Here is a 21,461-nt window from a genome sequence, read left to right as displayed (position 1 = left end):
TGTTGCGTCACGACGTAGTAGTTCGCAGATGTTTTTTTCGCCAAGGATGTTGATTGCGTTATAATCGACAGTTTAGGACACATCGTCCGATATCCAACGAGGAAGAGAAGATGATCGATCGTTCAAGTTATTTTTGAATAATTGTTCCCGCGTTTTTATTTTTGTTCTTCTTCTGTCGTTAGCATATCAGGTAATTAATGAAATGTGATAGTAAAAAAAAAAAAAATTGGGGGCTTATGCCGATTATGTTACAATCGCCGATTTAGGATAAAATATTCGAAGCGCAAGGGAAAAGAACTAAAATTAAAACAATAGTTAAATCTAATTTACATTATTTCTACATATTTTTCCATTTAAAGTAGACAGGTGTTAATAAATTTGTTAATTATTAGATTTAAAATCTTTCTAAAATATTAGATTTAAAACTAAGCTTCAGTCAGCATTTTGGTACAGGAAAAAGTTGTTCAGTATCACCTCAGCTACCATCCCCTGAAATTATGCTCACCAGTAGCCGAACACCCTGTATGCATATAAAATAAAATAATAATGAGAACTTATAATATAACTGTAAATTTATTTGTTATCTTTAATTTCTAGATCTTTTACACAAGAGGTCAAATTAGATATTATAAAAAAAAGATGTTAAAAGAATTTGTACAATTTTGAAAATTTCATTAAAAAGAGGAATGTTTTTTTTAACACTAGCGAACATATAAACAAATAACATTTTTATAAGATTCCATAAAACTATCACTACCGGCACGTATAATATCTAATACGATATCTTCTCTTCGGTATTTAAAAATCGATTCGACTAAAAAGGTGTGTAGCGCTATGACACAGTACTTAACGAGGCACGTTCAATGTAAGTACTAGTCCTAATTCCAGTCTCCTATGATAGATACTTATTCATTATTAAAAACTATACTTTGTTCAACACAATCTATATTTATTTATGAATATACCTTTATAGTATTTTTCGCTTTTCATGAAACAGAACTACAAAACTTTATTTAAGGCCAATTATTTGTTCAGGAACTAGTATGCCAGATTATCAAATGATACAGTTCAGTACAAAACTAAAAACTGTTTTTTATATATATCTATATGTATATATATATCTTATGTATAAACAAAAGTTATCTCATACTCAAGGCATATTTTTATAGTATAAGAACCATTTGGCATATTAAAGCTAACTATATTTTATGTTATTCAATTCTCGTGTTCATCAGGATGTTCGGTTTTAATATGATGAGTGAACGTATACTGTGTAGTAAACCGCTTTTTACAATAAGGACACTGATATGGCATAAGAGGATGTGCAGATCTCAAGTGCGCTACAGCTAATTCGCGTAGGACGAATGGAGATTGGCACACCCCACATCGATACCTGAAACATCGATAAATATGAGATAAATACATATGATACGAAAATCACAATTACCCTCGTAGTAATAGTAGTTTAATCCCATAAATAAAACTTACCCGCCAGTTGTCCTAATAAGAGTTCGTTTTACTGGAGGTGGCGCACTTTCTTCTTTTATTTCCACTTTTGGTTCAATAGGTATTGGATATTCTAATGAAGTTTCAGGAGTTAATTTTGGCATAGGTTCATCCTCAGACTCTGCCTTTAGATCTTGCGTTCGCTCCTACATACACAACGTGAATATATCAAACACATGAATTCCTTGTTTAAGCTTGTAAAGAAAATTTCAGGTCTTACAGTTGCTTGCGATTCTTCCGTGTGTATCCTCATATGAGAATTCTTTGATTGAAAACTACTGAAGGACGCATTGCATTTGGAACATTTGTATTTTTTATTGTTACTTAACGAAGTAGACTTTTGTACCGATTTCGAGGAAGCTCCCTTTTTACCGAGCAGTGTATCTGATGTACATTGGTGCGTTAACATTGACACTTCTTTGAAAAATATTTTGTTACACTTTGAACAATGATATGTTTTATCAAGGATGTGCGTTTTTTGATGCGTCTTATACGTATTTTTATCCAGAAATGATTTATTGCATACACTGCACACGTACATTGTTGTGGGTTCATTACGTTTGTGTGATACCTATTTTTGAAGCAAAAATATTACCGTTAAAAAAATTAAAAAGATACAAAAGATAAAATAATTATAATTGATACTATGTACCTCATGTCTGAGCAACTGCCACTTTTCTTTGAAAGATTTTTTACATATATGACACGTGAAATTTTTACAAGTGTAGTTATCTGAATGCGTTTGTAAATGCGTTAACATCGTAGTATGATCACTGAACCATTGCAAACATATACCGCATCTTGCCACATTTTTAAAAGTACTATTATTTACACTTCTTCTTTTTGGTGGTGGTTCTTCATGATTAGGAATATCTTCTCTTTCTATCATCTGCAAGTAACAATGTATAAAACTTTATATTAAATAATGTTTTTGTAATAGATATGTAATGCAATCTTGTTATATGGCCGGTTTTGTCAGTCAAGCGCTGCATTGGAGAGAAAAGGAAGTTTCGCTCAGGGCCATATAGTGGAACTCCACTATAATTCAATCTTTGAATACACAAATAAATATAATTCAACCTCTGAATAAGTTCTGTTTCTCCTGGAACGAGTTCTAGCTTCTCTTGCTTCTCTGGCCTCTCTCTCAGCATTTAATGCTTCTTCTTGCTCAACGCTTGCCATTACAGGCGATACCGTAGATTGTTGGTTATGTTCACTCATTCTGTGTGCTGCTAGACGTATGAAGAGTCCAAATGAACGTCCACATATATCACATTTATGTCTTTTAGGTTCATGAGTTCGCATGTGATTTGACAATGCACTTTGCTGAGTACAGATCTATATATAACAAACATGTAAAATGATAATCTAAAATATATTTATTTTTATGTTTTCATGAATATACTTAAAATCTTATACTTTTCCACAAGTAGGACATGTGAGAGATTTAGTAGCTTCTACAAAATGATCTTTCTTTACTTCCTTTGAAGGTTCATCGTTTTTAACAACTTTAACTAATTGCTGGTCTGTTATTTGTGATGTATTTGCTGTCTCGTCATCACTGATTTCATGTAATTGAGTATGATTCTGATATTCTTCCATGCTCAAAAAGAATCTACACAAAAATTGAATATAATGAAACTTAAAAAAATTGAAAGGATTATTATTACAGTGAACAGTACATACAAAAGGTATCATTACCTATTGCACAAAGAACATCGTGTATTGGTCCCAATTTCATTTGCTTGAGCCAAATGATCACGTAATCTATGTTGCTTTAACATCTCCCACCTCACAAATTGTCTGTCGCATTGGTCACACTCTTTAACACTCGTATCAAAATCCAGTGTCACTTTTAAATGATCGGTAGCTTCATGCTTAGCTAAGTCCTCCACTAATTCAAAACATGTAGAACATTTTCTACAGGAATATTTTCTTGGGCAATCTAACTGCATATGTTTTATCAAGCTCTCTTTTGTTCTGCAATAAATGACCACTGATTACATAGTTCTTACAAGTAACACATTATAGAATCAGTCATAACTTACTTATAGTAACTATTACAAGGTGCACACCACCACTTTGATGACAGCTTTGGCTGTGAATTTAAGTCTTTCCTATCATTCACTGTCAAACTACCCATTAGTACTTGCTCCAAAATACTTGTACGTTTTTCTTCCTTCTGCATTTGAATATTCTGTTTGGAATCAATGCCTTCTTCTATCAATGGTTCCATGTTATCTTCTGTTACTACATCTTTGTATAGCTTATTTTCTACATTATTTTTATTCAATGACTCATACGTATTCGCTGTTCCCAATATTGGTTCTGTAACCATTTCTTTGATTTCTACTTCACATGGTAATTCAGGTAACTCAACACAATTGCTTGAATGAACTCGACTAAGATTTATTGGTACTAATGGGTTTTCAACTGGCAGTGTAATGGGCAAAGGTACTAAAGGTGGTGGTGCTCTAGCCTTATCTTTCCATAACTGTGCCTGCAAATTATACAACAAAATATGCAAATTATGAAATCTAATTTATCCATTTGTGACAACTAACAAACAAATTACAAGATTAAGTACCTGACAAGGGTCAGGGGAGTTTTTCATTGCCTCCAAATAAATCTGAACAGATTCAATATTCTTATATGCTAACAGTTTCAAGTGCATGCTTTTATAAACACTCAGGCAATATTCTCTAAACTCGTAAGCATCGTCCAGCCTTGCAGCGCAGAACTGACATATTTGCTTTGGCAGTGGATCCGTTTTGTATACTAAAACTGGTAGGCAAGCACGTAACTTCTGTGCCACTTTGCGTTGTACCCCTTCGTCACCAAAGATTGGTAGCATCTCATTTCTCACCTCTGAACATAATCTACAAGCATTCTCCCACTTGTTAGGTACAGCCATTGTAAACAGTTTATTAATAAACGTCTGTGCTGTATGACGTTTTTGTTTATGACAAGGTAATGATACGTGTTTATTTTTTACAGTTACATTCACGTCAAACACGTAATCGCAAGACACGATCAGCCATGAATTAGGTTAGTTGACGACTCGTAACTAATTACAGAATTATTCTCGAAATTATAATCGAACAAGGCAGGCATTTTTTTCACAGTCAGGTTACACGTGTCTCTCGATATTTCAGCGGCTGATTTTCGCGTTGCAAAGTCTGAATTTTTCTTTTATCATTCTACTTTCACCTTGTGCCATTTCGTCCTTTCAAGTGTAACAATTCAGGAGAACCGGTTCCCGCACGTAACCGCTTATGTGCATGGATATTGCTTAATACCGTTGTCTATGATATGCACCTTCGAACTATCTCTGGTTGTATCGCATTTTTCTCTTTCGACAACACCTTGTACGCTCACTGTGTTTTGATAACTGCTCCAGTGCTTAGAAAACCATCTCTTAGAGTCTTACGTATCATTGTTTCACGTCTGATTCATTTAATCTCCAGTGATTTCTCTTGGGTACATTGTATAGGATTTTATTACATCGCTGAAACTTGAAAAACGTAAAGAAATGTAAATATACAGACACCAAGTTGTTGATTTCAAGAAAAGTGCTCGATACTAACAGCGCGAGGAGGATCATTGATCGACAACTGAACTGGGGATTCATAGGCAGGTAACAAGTAACATGAAACCGCGGTTGATTTAAACTTATTGCTTTTATTGGTCTTTACTTCTAATAAAAAAGAATATTACTTGTTAATTATATTATTTAAAACAATATTTAATGAAAAAAGAAAAGAAGCACGCGATCTTTGAAACACTAATTAACACTAAAGTAACTATTTTGCAAAGTATAATGCACAATTTTCTAAATTACGAAAAAAAAATAAAACTCGATTGTTCAGAAAATTTGATACTTAGGAAAAATAGAAATTTACACGTTATAATTTTGCAGAATTATTGCTTTTGAGATCTTGCCTATAATTATACAAAATTTATAAAAAACCAGCATTGTAAAGGTCATACACATCTTGTAAGTAAATTCTGTACATTCTTTTAAACATTAATTTATTGTATAAATTTACATATTTCAACATAAATATATATATTTATATATGAATATCACTTATTTATTTTTGTCAATCTGTTTTATAATTCCACATTTCTTGATTTTAAACCATTGTATTAAAAACGGCAAATAACAATTATAATAATGTCACACTACAAAATAAGTTAGCAAATTGTTTGACTAAATTTCATTTTATAATAGTGCGCAGCATGTAATAAAAGCTTGTATATTTTTCTCTTATTTTTTTTTTTTATTATACAATTCAATTATACTTCAAGTAAAAAATAGTATTGGAAAATAATTAAATTATATATTTTTTAAATCTTCTAATGGAAAATGGAATATGCTGTTTAAAAAAAAAAAGAAGAAAATACAATAAATTTTCATAAAGCATATTCCATTTTGCATTTTATGACCAATCTTTTTATTTTTAAAATAGAATCAGATAGTTTAAATAACATGAAAATTACAGTACGAATAGTTTCACTCATTGTAATGCAGTTTTCAATTAAATATTAACTTGAAAAATTATTTTTTAACCATATCTTGTATAGATAACAAATGCATATTATTCTACTTATTAGATATTCACATTGTATACACATGATTAATAACTGAATAGAAGAAATAACAAATGCTGCAGTGTTTGCATAACAAGCATTAATTATAAAATTCGGTAATACTTGTTTGTATAGATGCAGTTTTGTTTATTATTTGAATTCTTAATTATTAATTCATATAATAATATTTCTGTATACATATTCAGTTAACTTGTTTCACGCGTAGCACAAGTGAAACAATATGAGAAAGTGATGCTAATGTATTAGCAGTTACATAGTAAATGTATATACATGATAAAATCAAAATGGCAACTATAGTAGATAAATATTTAATAAATAAATCCACGCTTTATAAAGCATGCTTGTTTAAAAAACTTGCGTGCCTTTAAAATTTTTTATGTGTTTACATATAGAAAAATAATTTCACAGCAAGTTTTTCTTTTTCACTTGTTTTTAATCACATATGAATCAATGGATCACATGTGTGAAGATTACAATATACAAATTACTGTCATTAAATATTAATAAACTTACGATTTTTATTTACTATAGTATTTATTCAGTACCTATAATAAGCAATATTAAAAAAATATATTACTGCAGAAATATAACGCAACATGTATAATAAAATCTTATAATTTTATCTGCTTTTAAATGATTAGAAATTTTGCAAGAAGTAATTTACTAACATTAATCTTCAAGCAAAGAATAATATAATATTCACACATATGACACATGTATAAACGCATTCCCTGTCTTTACTTTTTCATACACAACATTAAACGTTTGCACATAATTCATATTTTCAAATAGAATGGTTAATATTTACCAATCCTGCATATTAAAAATTGCTTCATTTAGATACAGGAATTGATTATCATTCAAAGTACAAAAAATATTGAAAGACAGAAACATCATTGCTGCAAGTTGCAATATTTCAGTACTTGTTAAATACATATACAATTAATTCAATTCAAAGCTTCATTGGGTGTGGTGTTGCATTTTCATAAGATACAAATATAAAGAAAATAGAAATATTTTGCATGCTTATGTTATCATTTCATCGACTATCGGAGGTTTTATGTTTCAAAAAAATGAGGATATATATAACAAACAAGAAACAATTAACTTTTAAAACAGATGAAGAAATAACATCGCAATAAAATGTTATATTACACTGTACATATTTTCTACAGATATAATTCAGCTAGGCTCCAGCCTGGCGTATTGTATCTTTTGATAACTATTCACAACCGAATGAGGAGACAAGTTAGAAGCTTAGCTAATAAAAATCAAATATCGATATGAATACTTCTATATATTACATGTTCTACGTTACTTAATATGCGATGTACAAGTTTATAATAAAACTGTATAGAAGTGAATAAATGAGCCAACTGCTCTTTTCTTAATACAATCAGGTTTTTTTCAGTTTATCTTATATGATTAACGTTTACATTAGTGCATTAAAAAGATATCAAAGAATAAAGGGTGTTCAAATGCTTCTTCCATCTTTCTCCTTTAAAAGTTGTTTTACTACATTGTTGAAAGCGTACCCCTACTATCTCGCAGCTGGCATCTTTTCAAGAAAATCTTGCTCTATCACTGTTTCCAACTGTGTGATATTTAATGGTGCCTGAGTGTCACTTGATCTGCGACTAAGTGTTGTAAAAAAATAATGCAGGTCTTGCAATGAACGTATATTATTAGATGTTAAGAGTAGTTCACCGGGTGTGGCTTTTACAGGATTTGAGTCTTGTTTATACTGTAAAATAAAGGAGTTAATAAGAAAATAGAAGACATATAATATACTTTCTTATTAATGATAATAATTATTTAAATATTTAGTATTCTGTTGTGATATTTTTAGAATATTCATAATTCAGCTTCTCAATTTTTTTTTCATATGAACTTGTTAAAAATAGACTATTTTGATTCAGAATAAATAATTTTCTAATATTAATAGTATTTTTTTAAATAAATCATTAACATAACTTACACAATAACGTTTAATTTAAACATTGAGTGACTGAAATACTGGGTTATTGGCATAGTTACAAAAATAAACTATACATATATGATTGGTACAATACCAAAATAAGTGTTTCATCAGGTACCAATGAAAGCAAGTACATACATTCTGCTTGATTGAAGGAATAATAGGCAACAATAAAATTAATAAGTGAAAAACGATAGTAAAATTGAAATAAGTAATCACATGAAAGAATTTTGTGTTCAGTTTTGGTTAAAATATAAAAATACTAAATAATGTGAACTTAAAAAGAATATGTGACATCACTTCTATGATTAGATTTAAAAAAATTTAATATTTTATAATGAAAGAAACATGTGAGGAAACCACACAGTGTTAATTGAGTACGTTTGTACTAAAAGAGTGTATACACTTTGCTGACAGTTCAGTTTGAAAGTGGCCATGGCAGTGACTGGACTAAGAACAGTTACTTGTTTTATTTTTTATCTTATAGTAGTAATAAATGCTCGTAAGTGTTATACACAATCACGTAAGTGTTTTTTAAATCATTAAAAACATTAGTCAATATTTTGTTAACAAAGAAAGAGTAGTAAATAACAGAATTAGTTACTTCACTTTATACCACAAATTTCTATCTAAACTAGACTATTAAAACAATAATATTTTAGATACTTGAGAAATTATTAATTAAACTGTGGTCTTTGTTTACAATTATAAGTATCTTTCTTGCAATTTTAAATTAACCTGTTAATTTATTATATTATTTAACATTTATATTTTTAAATGACTACAATAAAACTGTTTAAAATTCGGTATATATATATTGGAGCATAAATAATCATGACAGAAACAAGAATTCAGTTAACAGTTATGATTTCATTGCTTTTAATAGACTTAATTTAAGGCAGTTAACAGTAATTAATAGAAATTAAATGATATAAAGTATGAAAGTCATAGTTGTATAATATTGTACTGAATAAAATAGACAAGTTGTCCTTTAATATTTACAATTTAATATATTTATATTGCCTTTTTTTAGAATATACAGATGATTCTGATTATAAAGATTTAGAATTTTATGAGGATATACCCGTTAATTATATTGGGAATTACGAGAAAGATCATTTGGATGTTAATCAAGACGATTTTTATATTTTAAGTAATTTCGAAGATGCAAACGTACAGAGTGACATTTATCCTGACAGAAATTTTGAAAATACCGACGACTCTCTTAAAAAGAGATCACCAGTCTCACAATTAAGTTGGTATAAACCCGAGAAAGTGTATCGGTACACCAAACACCGAATTCCCGGATACGATTACGAGGAGCTTGATTACGTGATTACTAGAAATTTTCAACAATGTGATGAGAAGTCAGTTTGGACCCATTGCCTCTGTCAATTCACATGCTCCGAACCGGACGTAGTTGATTGTTACACACCATGCAAAAGTGGATGTGAATGTAAAGAAGAATATGTATTTGACGAGAAAACGCAACAGTGCTCGTTGCCAGAAAATTGTTCTTCGAGAGAAGATAATTTTTATATTACTTAATTTATATAAAGTAAAATAATGCAGACATGATCAAGTACCACACTACCAAAAACTATGTGGATTTCATACAGTGGATTTTTACTATATAGCCAATCAACTCCATTTTCAAATTTGGAAATTTGTAAACTACCACTTGGTCATGTTTGAAGTAATGCATACAATGGTGCGTTAATTTTACTTTTCACATTGGTAATGCATAACACAACAGAATACTGATTTTGTATCAATTTAAATAAAGTAATTAAAAAATTAATGAATTGCACGTTTATTCTTTAACATACCTTGTTGTCCATTAGTTTTGCTATTCTTGTGATGTGTGGTACAAAATCAGAAGACAGGTTATTATTCTCCATACATCCTGCCGCTGAGTCCCCTACAAATGCCCATCTATACCTGCAGAAGAAAATTTAATTTTAGAAAAGAAGAAAATATATTTATTACATATAGTTTATACTTTGTTTTGCTTACATTTGGAACTGAGGAAGCCTGTGTGCAGGTAAGAGTAGTGCTAAATCTAATAATTTAGCAGCTGCTAGTTGTAACTGTAACCAGTGAGGATGGCCATGTGCTTGAAGTCCATTACTAGCATTTACAGCCCACGATGAATCCAAAGCTGAGAGTAGTTTTATGTGTGAACTGTATAAACATGCGATATACTATTCATTTATAAAGGAAACACGTCAATTGACAAATATTGATTAATAAATTCTTAAGAAATTAAGTTCAGCGTAATACGATTAAAAGCAAATACAAAAAACGAACACAAATCCCATGAATTATCCAAATTGTAACTACTATTTCCCAATGCTACAAGATCTTATTTGAATAATTGTAACATTATTTTTCGACGACTGTCCCTATTTGAAGTACACTATCTAAAAATTCTTATGTACAGAAATTTTAGATACGTTATTTAAAAATTTGATCATAAATGTTAATATGCAAGAAGCATTCAATTACCTGCCATGACGACTGATGTCCCAACACCAATCAATTTACGGAGGCATCATAAATTCCATCAAATCACGGATACCGAAACAGAGCCAAAAACAATACGACATTAGGTATATTGTTAGTAAGGAATAAATACAAACAATGCGATTAGAGTGTAATACATAATGTATGCTTAATGAAATATCGCAAGAACAATTAAGAATAGATAAAAGGAACACAACAAGTATTATTAGTTAAAATGTTTAAAATCATTGAACTTCAATTTACCTTTTTTCAAATTTTTTTTTAAATTAATCTGAACAATGTTTTAAATTTACATACAATTACAATTGATCAAGAATAATATAGTTTGCCATAAGAATGTAATAAAATCAATATTCAACTATATCTCGTAAATATTTTCTCTTCACTTCGTTTCCAAATTGAAATCAGTCTTGGGCATTATTTAAATAATTCATTTTGAAAATAATCATTTGAATAATATATTATTTGGCTAGATATTTCTTGAAGTAATTTCTTTTTTTTTTTAATTTGAATTTATATAAATTATGCCCAAGTTTGATTGAAACCACTAAAGTATCATGCACCAGAAGCACCAAATTTCCCAAAGCAGAGTAGTAATTAAAAACATCATGCTTTATCATACCTGAATTCTTCACTATCAGTGCTTAATTCTTGTTCAATGTACAGGAAGACCTGAACAAGTTCGCTAACTATTACAGGCCATAAGGAAGTAGCATGTTGTGGTGACATTCTTAAAAGTAGCACACGAAAACAAAGAAAGACTTGTGCCTGAATCGATGGAATAACTTGTGGCAATCGCAAACTATCTGCTAACCGTTCTAATGAAGAATAAAAGAATTTAGTATCATGACAATGAAATATTTACCGATATTTGCAGTACTCTTCTTAGTACCTACCTTGGATTTCAGGCATGTACTTCTGATATTGATCCATTTCGCTACAAAGTATAACATATGCTAGTCTTTTCAGGAGCTGAGCTTTTTGTTCGTATTCCTGTTCCTTTGAAGAAAATATACTGATACTACTACCCTGAGCCATGGAAACGCGATCTGTAACAGAATAAATTCGTTAAAAAAATTGTATTCGTAAAAATAACAAAAATTCAAGGTTATTGCTAATGTTAAGAGGATAACTACTCATTAAATCCCGAAACGTTGTATTGTCGTGTGTCATTAAATTATCTATTATAGTCCTCCAATATGGCAAACACGCTGGTGTCATTTGGAAAAAGGCAGAATCTAACAGAAGATCCAGTACGTCCTTGCGCCATGCTTTTCTCGTGTACTGGTAGCCTGATAAGGAACTCAATAATTGGGAGCAAGCCGTAAAAGAGGCAATATTCTTTGTCCTGAAAGTTTTGCGATCAATAAGAACATGTTATTGCAAGGAAATGAATCGAGTTAATCAGGAAATTGGATCTTACGAGTGATTTTTAAGATATGGTGTAACGTTATACATGAGGTTGGTTAATAGTGTTACTACGCGTTCTTTTTCTTGGGAACCATAACTAACATCCAATAAAGGTGCTACTATTTCAGCTAAAACTGCCTGAGCTTGAACACTATACGCTGCATTAGGCGGTGTACCGGGTGTTACTGCAAAAAAGAATTCTTGTCAATTCATATACCAATAAGTTAGAATTAGGAATGCTAAGGCACATCGCTCTAATATGAAAGAAAAAATAATAAGTTCTAAAGGTTTCACTAACTAACATTTAAAACAGAATTGTTCTATAAGAAAAGCACATTACGCACCAGCACCAGTTTTGCCTTCTTTACCTTCCGAAGATCCTTCCACCACTTCAAACGCATCTTCTCTTACTGCTAAGTTTCTTCTTAACCATGTTGTTTGTTCTAAACATGCTCCAGCTATTTGGGAACACGATTCAACCAGCTGAAACATTTTAATTGAACATTATATAATAAAGTAAACGTATATTTTCACAAGGAACAGAAGGAAAGATACCTTTGCTGATACATCTTGCAAATCCCTTATATCTTTTTTCTCTTGCATTGGAGGACATTTTTGTACATATTCGTTTAAAATTGCTAATAACAAAAACTGAGCAGGTGCAGTTAGAGATAGGCCATCTTTAAGCAAACCCAGCAAGGATGTCCACGATTCAATGAGAGACTGAGACGTGGTACTTTGCATGTAGACGTAAAGCAATTCTAACACAGAAACTTCTAACGAAAAGTCCTGTTTTACGCCGTGTATCGGTGGTGGGTTTTTTACGACTTGATGTACGGTTTGGACTAAAGTATCTATAGGCATTACACGAATTGCGCTCACTAAATGAACCATAACTTGCTGATTAGGACAAGCTTCTGGAAGTACCTGAGAAAATAAAATACACAAAGATTTAAAAAGATAATGTACAATAAATCCAATCTGTTAAAAACTGTATAAGATGGTTACCTTCTTTGAAGTACTACCAGGTTGTCGTCTTTCATGCCAAGCAACAGCAATCGCAGCCAAAAAGTTTACTCCATGATGGAAAGATATGGGAGATAGAAGTTCTAAAAGTTGATGTTTTACTATTCTTGGACTACCAACTACACAACTGGCTTGATCACTAAAAATATAATCAAAAAAATATTGTTAGTAATATGGGCATTTAATATTTATTATGTAAAGAAATGTAACAAACTTGTCTTTTGTTGCTAACACTGCTTGCCAAAGAGTAGAGAGGGATGCGATTATTCTTGGTAGGTGACTTAAAGCGGTCCTTCTAGCATGCTGCTGTAGTTCACTTGCACCACTTTTATCTTTCGACGCTGCAAGATCCTGCAAAAAACATAGAAAAGTTTATTCAATTCCTTTCCTCTAATACGTTTGTCCCGATTTAAAAATTCTGAACGTTTATGAATTGCTAAGCTTACTGGAGAAAGAGGACTCGGCATAAACACATGAATAAGATTATTAAATATCTGTCCTGGATTTGCTCCAGGAATTCCAGTCTGAATTGTACCACTCAAAGGCTGATTAAAGGAGAAACCAATCTGCTGTGATGTATCCAATAAACAATAATGAAGTAAAAATGTTAAAGCTTCTAAATGTGTGACTGTATAGTCCGCAGGAAGACAACATTCGACTGTACTCATATCCTGTAACTTCGTTGCTGATGTTGTTTCCTCGTTAATATAATATGACGCCAAATGTTCAATGTTGCAACACAGTTGGTGGATGACCGATGTTACTATCGAAGTTAACGAAGATCCCATAAACGGAAGACTCGATGTAACGAGAGTTGTCCAATGTTGATGCAAATGTCTCATATGGTCCTTTGAATAAAAAATGTTGACATCAATTTTGCTGTAATTGCACAACATTAAATTTAACAAGCTGAATATACCAAAGTTGACATTTACCAATTGTAAAGCGCTTAATATGCTAGCAAGAAACATTGGTTGCTGTGGAATTGCTGCACCGGGAACATATTTCAAGCTATTTCCCATAATATTTGGAACAGTTCGTGTTGGAGTACTTGGTGTTGACATAGTTGGTGGACCTATTTCTTCACCTTTTTGATTGCCACATTGATGTTCCAACATAATTAAAGCTAATAATAGTCTTAAATGATAAAAGAATATATTAACACAATGTGAAACCTTCAAACTTCTTTATCTCATTTTTCAGCTACTCACCTTAATAATTGTATTTGAAAAGCCTCTGTATGATCGCTTGCTCTATACTTGCATTTATTCGTATCATTATCCACAACTGGGTCATTAAATAAAATGATCTCTTCAGTAAACGTAAATACTTCTTCACTTTCCTTATTTGCGTTCTTCATATTCATCACACTGGACACGAGACAGTGCAACGCAACCTTTTGTACTTTACATTTTGCAAGTAGATCCACTATGTAACAACTGAAACCTTTTCCTGAATCGCGAACGATAGGAATTAGTTCGGAGAATATAAGCATTAATAGTTCTGCACTTGCAAGTTGTACCTACAAGAAAAGATAATAAATAATTTAATAAATAGTTGCAGAAATCCGAAATATATATATCCAATATAATTACTTGTCGATTGCCCGCGATTTCTTCGTTTGTTAGCCTCATCTGCCCCAAATTAGGATAATAACTTCTTGCAAAGTAAAGACACACGCTAATTAAAATTTCTAAATACATGCTACTTCTATAGGCTGCTATGAATTCTGTGTTTGCTATATCGCCATGGAAATTTCTCCCAAATACACTTTTCCGATGTCTAGCTAATAAATTTAATAACGTTGTATTTTTTGTCGTATTAGATACGCCAGTAGTCGCAGCGCAACACAAAAACATTCTGGTGTTGGTTAACAATTCATTGCGAAGTGTACGTAATGCATAAAGCGTTCTGATTGAATCATAAACTCCACAATATAGTAACATATGCGAATGAAGATTATGTACTCCGATTCCAAAGTTACGACCCGTTTTTGTATTTTGGTATGCACTATCGTCCGCCTAGAAATAATTCAATCAGTGTAATTAGTCTAAAAGTTATCTCATCAATATAGGGTGACACTCTGCAAAATAATACTTTATGACTTACGTTTTTAGTTGGTTCAGCAACTTCGCATATTTGCATTACACGATCAAGCACTTCATTTAAAACTTCTTCAATTATACTGTTACCACCGGAGTTACTAAAGTACTCTTCCGCAGTTGTACTGGCATCGAGGTCACCTTCTTCGTCGTCCATTGTCCAACTAGGCACTTCGGCGCTTGCTTCGAAACTTCCAACATCGTGCACATCATAATTTGTCGTGAATTCATTCGTACTGTGATATTTCCCCTTAATAATAGTTCCAGCTACTTCTCTAGAACTACCCGGCATTATAACAGATTCTTTCTTCGATTTCGATTGTTTATTGGTTATTTCAGGACTACTAGAATCGAAACTGTTGGTAATAGAATCCAATGACGAACCAACTTCTCCATTCAGTTTCTTGAACCCATTTTTATCCTTCGTTTTTAAACTGGAATTTGCAGATTCGAAAAGACTCTCATCTAAACTGGCTGTTGAACCTTTATCGAAATCCATCTTTTTAAATCTTGTCGCATTTTTCAACAATTCTGTTGTTAAATTTGCCTTCTTCACGCTGGGTAACGAATCATCCTCCGTCAAGGAATCGTTGGAGTTTTCATTGCAATTTAACGACAATGGATTGACGAACACGGATATCTTTCGGTTACCAGATATGCTAGGTGGTACTTCCAGCTCTTTCATAAATTGATTTTTCTCAGTCACATATTGGTTACAGTTCTCACCGGCGGCTAGAGTCGTTACAGCAAATATTCTTTTTACTTTTACTGGATTTATGGCCTTTTTCTTTTTCTTGCCCTTTCGCCATTTTTTATCTTCGTCTACACTATCGCTAACGTGATATATCACATTTCCGTCTACAGAACTGATTGCATAGATCTTTGCCGCTCCTTCGGTGTCATCTTGTATTTCAGATTTTTCTTCGATGGGGTCGTTCTTTGTTAAAACAGTATTACTGTGTTGTATACTGACATGGAGTACGCTCATGCGACACGTAGATGGATCTAACAGTATTATTAATAACGGGTCCACTACCCGTGAAATATCACCTCGCATTAAAGAATGAAGAAGCCACGACTGAGCGTGAAGCTTTAGAGGAGAATTATCGCAAAGTTGTAGATTATCCAATATTTTCAACAATGACCTGTAAAGATATTAAAATTATTTAATTCGTGCAAAAATTCACAAAACGGCATTGTACTCGTTTATTACAAAATTATATAACTCACTGATCGAACGATTTCATACAGCCTCGTAACCTAGGATTCGTTTCAATTTCACGTCCCAAATGCCATAAAGTGGAAAATCTATTAAATGCTTCTATTCTTTTCTCTATATTTTCTGACGTGAGTGCCGCTCCTATTACGTCTTCAACCGCATCACAAGAATTATGCAAAGCATGATGCAATTCGTGTAGCAATTCAACGCATCGCATTCTATATTTGTGAGCAGGTAACTCTCCAAGATGATGCCACAAAGAATGTGCCAATACCTTCGGGAAACAGATTCAAAGTCAACTTCAAAAAAAATTAACATTATTTTTTTTAATATATACATGTTTAAAGCAACAAAAAGTATACCTGGAACACATTGGTATATTGCATTAAATAAATTATATGCCACTGTTTCAATAATGGTACCATAATTACAGATGTGATGCCCTCTCCACTTTTTGTATGAGTCTCAATATCATTGTGAGCTTTTAGTAAAGCTGTTAAATCTAACAAAGTTGCAATACTGGTTAACTGTAGAGCAGGTTGCTTTCCCAACCAACAACTGCAAACAACTAAAACTTTCAACCATTCTGGAAGAACGATATGTCCCTTCGGCTCTTCTTCTACGAATATTCCATCACCAGGAAAAAAGTATTTAGGAAACGTAGAGAGTTCAACGAACAAGCTAGATGCAATCCTTACGGGTTCCTCCCATTCCGACTGTGAAACAGAATCAACGTGTAAATGAAGAATATCCAAATGTTTCGTATCTTCTGTCACGGATACATCTTGACTGAAGAAGCCAGAATCTTCCATGTTTAATCTAGAGTTTAACAAAAGTTCTAAGTATCTCATTCTTTCGTCAAAACTCTCCCTTGGACACGATATCATTAAACTGTCAAACATATTCTGTACCGTTCTCTCCTTACTCAACACTCGGTTACTTATTAGTTTAACATAAAAAGTTTCGTACTGCCTTAAACATTTTTCTAACATTGTATGTTGTGCTTGAAATGCTGGAGATGGGCCTCTACCTAAAGATCCTGTGGAGCCCATGGGACTATTTTTACTTGTTTGTTTTAACGTAATTAATTGATCCTTAGACGGTGAACTGGTATTGTTTGTTTCTATGCATTCAGTTTTTATGTCATCCATGCTTTTATTTCTCGGTAAACCTTTGGATTCTTGACTAACGACCACTGAGACGTTACTGCCCTGATCTTGTAAAGATTCGCTTAACTTGGAGGTACTTTTACTGGATTTTTTCTTCGATTTTTTATCAGATCGTTTGGTAGCACCACCAGAATTTGCTCTTCTTCTAGGACTCGGACTTTTTTCAGAAAATGAACTGCTCGATGTATCAGGCTTATTTAATTTGCTATCAGATTGACTTTTTTCCAAAGGTATCGCAGTCAAGGAATTGTCACTAAATGCTGTACTTGTATTGCCATTAGTAGTTGTGTCCAATTTTGTTTCTAATTCATTCTTCTCCGCGTGAGTTGAGACTACAGTTGGTTGAACTTTTGATAAAATCTTCGCGCACAAATTAAGACTTCTTGAAATCTCCATAGGAGACAAAATTTCGATGTGAGACATAATTTTATTGATAATTTCGTAAAATAAACCAGGCAAATGCTCCGAAGGAGTATCTATAAATGCATCCAACGACACCGTGTCGAGAAGGAATTCCGTCAATATACACACTTCAATGAAATTTGGCATTCCACTGCCCACAGATCTTACAGCAATATCTTCTACCTCATACTTAGTTTTTGCCCGTGTCTGACAAGATTTTTCAAACAAGTGTCCACAATGTATCCAAACATAAGATGGTTCCAATGTTGAAAATAGTAAATTTGCTGACTTTACAACTTCGTTCGTTTTCGGTACTCTGTTCGACTGTCCACAAGCATTATAAAATGTCCTGTTGAAATTAATACTTTTAATACACTAATCAATTATTATTATTTGAGTATGTTTTTTATTAAAATACATCTTACCTAAAAACCTCAAATAAAATATCATCTAAAATTACTGGACCAATATCTACTTTTTCTAACAATGAAACTAATATTCTGTATGGCTTTAAATCTTGTGGACTCTCATCACATACAGTTTTTAACAATGATTTTATTGCTTCAATTAACATCTCTTTCGAATACATATCAAAATAAGTGGGGGTATTTTCTGTGGTCTCTGAAACTGTTGTATGTGTCTTCCTTTTTAAAATAGATGTGCTTACTTCAGTACCCAAAAGCCATGCAAATAGTCGCCTATATTATATACAAATTTCATTTATAAAATATTTGGTTAAAGAAATACAGATATCACATGTTTTACTATTTTGTTTATTTTACCTATTTAAACTCATATCTCTTCTTAGTATAGTGACAAGAGCAGCCGTGACCAATGATACCATTTGCTGGTGTGTTAATTGACTATTATGTACAGGAAAACCAACTAACAATAAATCCAAAGCACTTCTTTGTACTAACACAGAACTGTCTTGTACTCCAGCACACAGAGCTGTTACCTAATAATAAATTTAATAAAATAAAAATGGTACTTCATTCTATTTTATATAAGGTAAATTATATTTACCATAATATTAGTATCTGTGCCCATGATGTACTTTTGTTCTTCCATTGGCAGTTTTTTATTGAAATGTGTTAACACAAAGGATATAGCAGGAAGTCTAATTCCAGAATTTGAAGCTAAACAATCCCATAAACACGCATAAAAATGTTCTGGACCTACTCCTTCACAAACTTTTTCAAGCAATGAATTGGTTCTAAAAAAAATTTAAAGTTTTACAAGACGTTCAGTTGTTTCATTTCTTTGAAACTTCACTAGTTTGTGATACAACCACTTTATTTCTTATTTTGTACATAGTAACTATACCTATCAAAATGGTCAGAACCATCTTCTAAACCAAGAAGAACGCCACTCAAAAATCCACTTAAACCAGGCCTTAATCTCTCTCCAAGAGGTACAAAGTGTGTTTCATATACTGTCAATAAAGATGGTCTTACATTCATAGCAGCATGACCTAACAATGGAAACAAACCTACAAAACATTAAGTTAGTTAATATGTATTACTAGCATACCAAGTTAATTTCATAATATTATTAAGACAGATTTTACCAGCACTATATATAAAGAGTTCGTGACTCAATCTGTTAGTGCCCATACATTTGAAAATAATGTCATAGGTTTCTAGGGCTTTTAAGTGAACACCAGATGGCAAAGCAGGATGCATACACTGTGCCAATCTTTTAGATATCTTAATTCTCCTAGGAATAACCGGAAACTTCATATGACTTAGTAACACCTTGTTTAATTTTCCAAGAGCAGAAATTAAATCTGCCCATTCACTAGTGTATTCAAAGCTTTTTAAAGCTTTGTCTACAGCGGACACATAGCTGTATAAAATATAAAATCTTTTTGAGTAAACACATGGTAATTTTATTATATTTTGATTGAAAACTTAGAAAAACATTATCTTGATATTGTTAATAAAAAAGCTAAATAGCAAAAGACTATAGAATAACTTTTAAAAAGAGAAATATTCATTCCAAAAAATTTGAACCAAGAGCTACTTTTCTAGAAAATTAGATTTGAAGATCCATTTTATATATATACAATCATAAAAACATATGATTCACTGTGCAACATATAACATCTATCTTGTTTGTAAACATTAATCAGCAATTTCTTCTGTTGTGTTATTTATATAAGCTACTAATTTAATTAACAATGCTTTAAAAATAACATACTAACGAGAGTATATGCATCAATTATAAGACAAACACAATTATACATAGAGGAATGGGAACATCAAATTAAATGGTTCTGTAATTGATCATTAAATACTGTTTCTAAATTATTTTTCTAACCTTTCTTGAATAATGCACAGATATTGTTTACAAAGAAGATATATATTATTTGTTATACTTAATTTTTTTTACTTTTTCATAAGATTCATACTTACACTCTGTATTTAGAGTCTTTCATTAGCTCGTACTCTTCCAAGGCGATAGAACCCATTGTTAGAATTTTGTGTTACAATTTACCATAAAAATAGATAATTATTTATCACATAAACTTGATCCTTTTCACATTATCTCATTCTTTCTCGTTCTTATCAGAACTGATTGATGTCACAAGTGATTCATATGAAACAAGTTCTATGGAAGAAAGCCCTTATCACAAAATGCATTGTGTTTAGATAAGAGTGTGTTCCGCCTGAAAGAGAAATTTAGTAACCTCGTATTACAAAACTGTTAGTCACAATTGTTTCGCGTACGTTCGCCGAGTACACCCAACTTTTTCGCAATCAGATTTCGACGATAAAAATAAACCGCAACGTCTGGATATCAACTGGTTCGATGAATTTTTTATGTTAAAGAGGTCGTTTTATCTATATCACTATTTGTACCATATGATCGACGAATATTGTATTATTTCGAAAAAATGAAACGGTATTTCACCTTCGTTCCCGTTATGAGAAATAATATACATCGAGACTTGAGTGTCGAACGTATTTTCAAAAAAAAATTTAAACAGCGTACAGTTTAATGTTTTTTTGCTTCATGTTTATGCGCAAACAATTACCCGTATCAAGAATCGTATCGTCCTATGTTAATGTCATCTATTTGAAACCTGTTCAGGGTTACAGACAAACGTTTCGCGAAGGAGGTTAATGATTATCGAGTATAAACGAAACGAGAAATAAAAATAGCCACTGAAACCTATTGTTATACAACGAGCCGACAAACAACTCACCTTCTGTTGTTGACATTTCGAATTTGCATATGTTGTTAAGGGTGAAGGTGAGAAGCATCGGATAATCGCGCGATTTTCGATCACTAGTGTCGCGAACATTAAGAAAATTTTAAACGGGAATTCGTGGGATTACCCTAAAACCGTCAAAACGGTTCATCGTAGTTTCCGTAAAACGCTTTCCGTCAAACAAGATTTTCCATTTTTTTTTACGTATATTCTATTTCATGGAAGATCATGCTCATTACACGATGAATTTTGGTCCGTACTGCGCATATCAACTACGATTAGTTCGAACACG

At 32.0% G+C, this 21,461-nt stretch overlaps 3 protein-coding genes across 11 annotated transcripts; 1 reads left to right on the top strand and 2 right to left on the bottom strand.

Annotated features, from left to right (window-relative positions):
- Window positions 1-211: 211 nt before the first annotated feature.
- Window positions 212-4,420, bottom strand: LOC100881477 (uncharacterized). 3 transcript variants are annotated; one of them, XR_001097297.2, is made up of 10 exons: window positions 4,094-4,420; window positions 3,555-4,006; window positions 3,208-3,486; window positions 2,926-3,121; window positions 2,587-2,844; window positions 2,159-2,395; window positions 1,727-2,077; window positions 1,489-1,652; window positions 966-1,393; window positions 212-892 (listed from the first exon to the last, which is right to left on the bottom strand). XR_001097297.2 is itself a non-coding variant. In XM_012296021.2 (9 exons), exons 1-9 carry the CDS (start codon window positions 4,418-4,420, stop codon window positions 1,216-1,218), a joined length of 2,442 nt encoding a protein of 813 aa, XP_012151411.1. In that variant the 3' UTR covers window positions 212-1,215. The 3 variants fall into 3 exon arrangements, 1 of the variants encoding a protein (XP_012151411.1); XR_013037776.1 differs by having other exon boundaries at window positions 212-520; XM_012296021.2 differs by having other exon boundaries at window positions 212-1,393.
- A 2,978-nt stretch (window positions 4,421-7,398) lies between these two features.
- On the bottom strand, window positions 7,399-21,380 carry LOC100880169 (protein DOP1 homolog). Of its 6 annotated transcripts, none has more exons than XM_012296020.2 (26): window positions 21,164-21,380; window positions 20,370-20,623; window positions 19,523-19,800; window positions 19,279-19,444; window positions 18,979-19,168; window positions 18,735-18,910; window positions 18,378-18,650; window positions 16,744-18,301; window positions 16,393-16,655; window positions 15,170-16,307; window positions 14,656-15,081; window positions 14,272-14,582; window positions 13,996-14,197; window positions 13,507-13,908; window positions 13,275-13,411; window positions 13,043-13,199; window positions 12,590-12,961; window positions 12,403-12,517; window positions 12,048-12,219; window positions 11,761-11,972; window positions 11,521-11,673; window positions 11,247-11,442; window positions 10,607-10,618; window positions 10,115-10,282; window positions 9,928-10,039; window positions 7,399-7,864 (listed from the first exon to the last, which is right to left on the bottom strand). In XM_012296020.2, the coding sequence occupies exons 2-26, from the start codon at window positions 20,423-20,425 to the stop codon at window positions 7,661-7,663; spliced, it is 7,449 nt and encodes a 2,482-aa protein (XP_012151410.1). In that variant the 5' UTR covers window positions 20,426-20,623; window positions 21,164-21,380; the 3' UTR covers window positions 7,399-7,660. The 6 variants fall into 6 exon arrangements, with proteins under 6 accessions (XP_012151410.1, XP_012151406.1, XP_012151408.1 ...); XM_012296016.2 differs by having other exon boundaries at window positions 12,379-12,517; window positions 21,164-21,379; XM_012296018.2 differs by lacking the exon at window positions 21,164-21,380 and adding an exon at window positions 20,993-21,127 and having other exon boundaries at window positions 12,379-12,517.
- LOC105663922 (uncharacterized) lies at window positions 8,090-9,899 on the top strand. Of its 2 annotated transcripts, none has more exons than XM_012296015.2 (2): window positions 8,090-8,621; window positions 9,132-9,899. In XM_012296015.2, the coding sequence occupies exons 1-2, from the start codon at window positions 8,534-8,536 to the stop codon at window positions 9,644-9,646; spliced, it is 603 nt and encodes a 200-aa protein (XP_012151405.1). In that variant the 5' UTR covers window positions 8,090-8,533; the 3' UTR covers window positions 9,647-9,899. The 2 variants fall into 2 exon arrangements, with proteins under 2 accessions (XP_012151405.1, XP_076386547.1); XM_076530432.1 differs by having other exon boundaries at window positions 8,101-8,600.
- Window positions 21,381-21,461: the final 81 nt, after the last annotated feature.

The sequence above is a fragment of the Megachile rotundata genome, chromosome 1 (genome assembly GCF_050947335.1).
Source record: "Megachile rotundata isolate GNS110a chromosome 1, iyMegRotu1, whole genome shotgun sequence".
NCBI lineage: Eukaryota > Metazoa > Arthropoda > Insecta > Hymenoptera > Megachilidae > Megachile > Megachile rotundata.
This window is presented reverse-complemented; position numbering and strand designations above follow the sequence as displayed.

Coding starts and splice junctions, on each gene's coding strand:
- LOC100881477 (XM_012296021.2), bottom strand. CDS start 4,420: ATGGCTGTACCTAACAAGTGGGAGAATGCTTGTAGATTATGTTCAGAG. Junction 2,845..2,925: donor CATGTCCTACTTGTGGAAAA/GTATAAGATTTT, acceptor TGTTATATATAG/ATCTGTACTCAGCAAAGTGC. Junction 2,078..2,158: donor GGCAGTTGCTCAGACATGAG/GTACATAGTATC, acceptor CTTCAAAAATAG/GTATCACACAAACGTAATGA.
- LOC105663922 (XM_012296015.2), top strand. CDS start 8,534: ATGGCAGTGACTGGACTAAGAACAGTTACTTGTTTTATTTTTTATCTT. Junction 8,622..9,131: donor TAAGTGTTATACACAATCAC/GTAAGTGTTTTT, acceptor GCCTTTTTTTAG/AATATACAGATGATTCTGAT.
- LOC100880169 (XM_012296016.2), bottom strand. CDS start 20,425: ATGGGTTCTATCGCCTTGGAAGAGTACGAGCTAATGAAAGACTCTAAA. Junction 18,911..18,978: donor GCACAGATACTAATATTATG/GTAAATATAATT, acceptor ATTTATTATTAG/GTAACAGCTCTGTGTGCTGG. Junction 12,962..13,042: donor CTGGTAGTACTTCAAAGAAG/GTAACCATCTTA, acceptor TTATTTTCTCAG/GTACTTCCAGAAGCTTGTCC.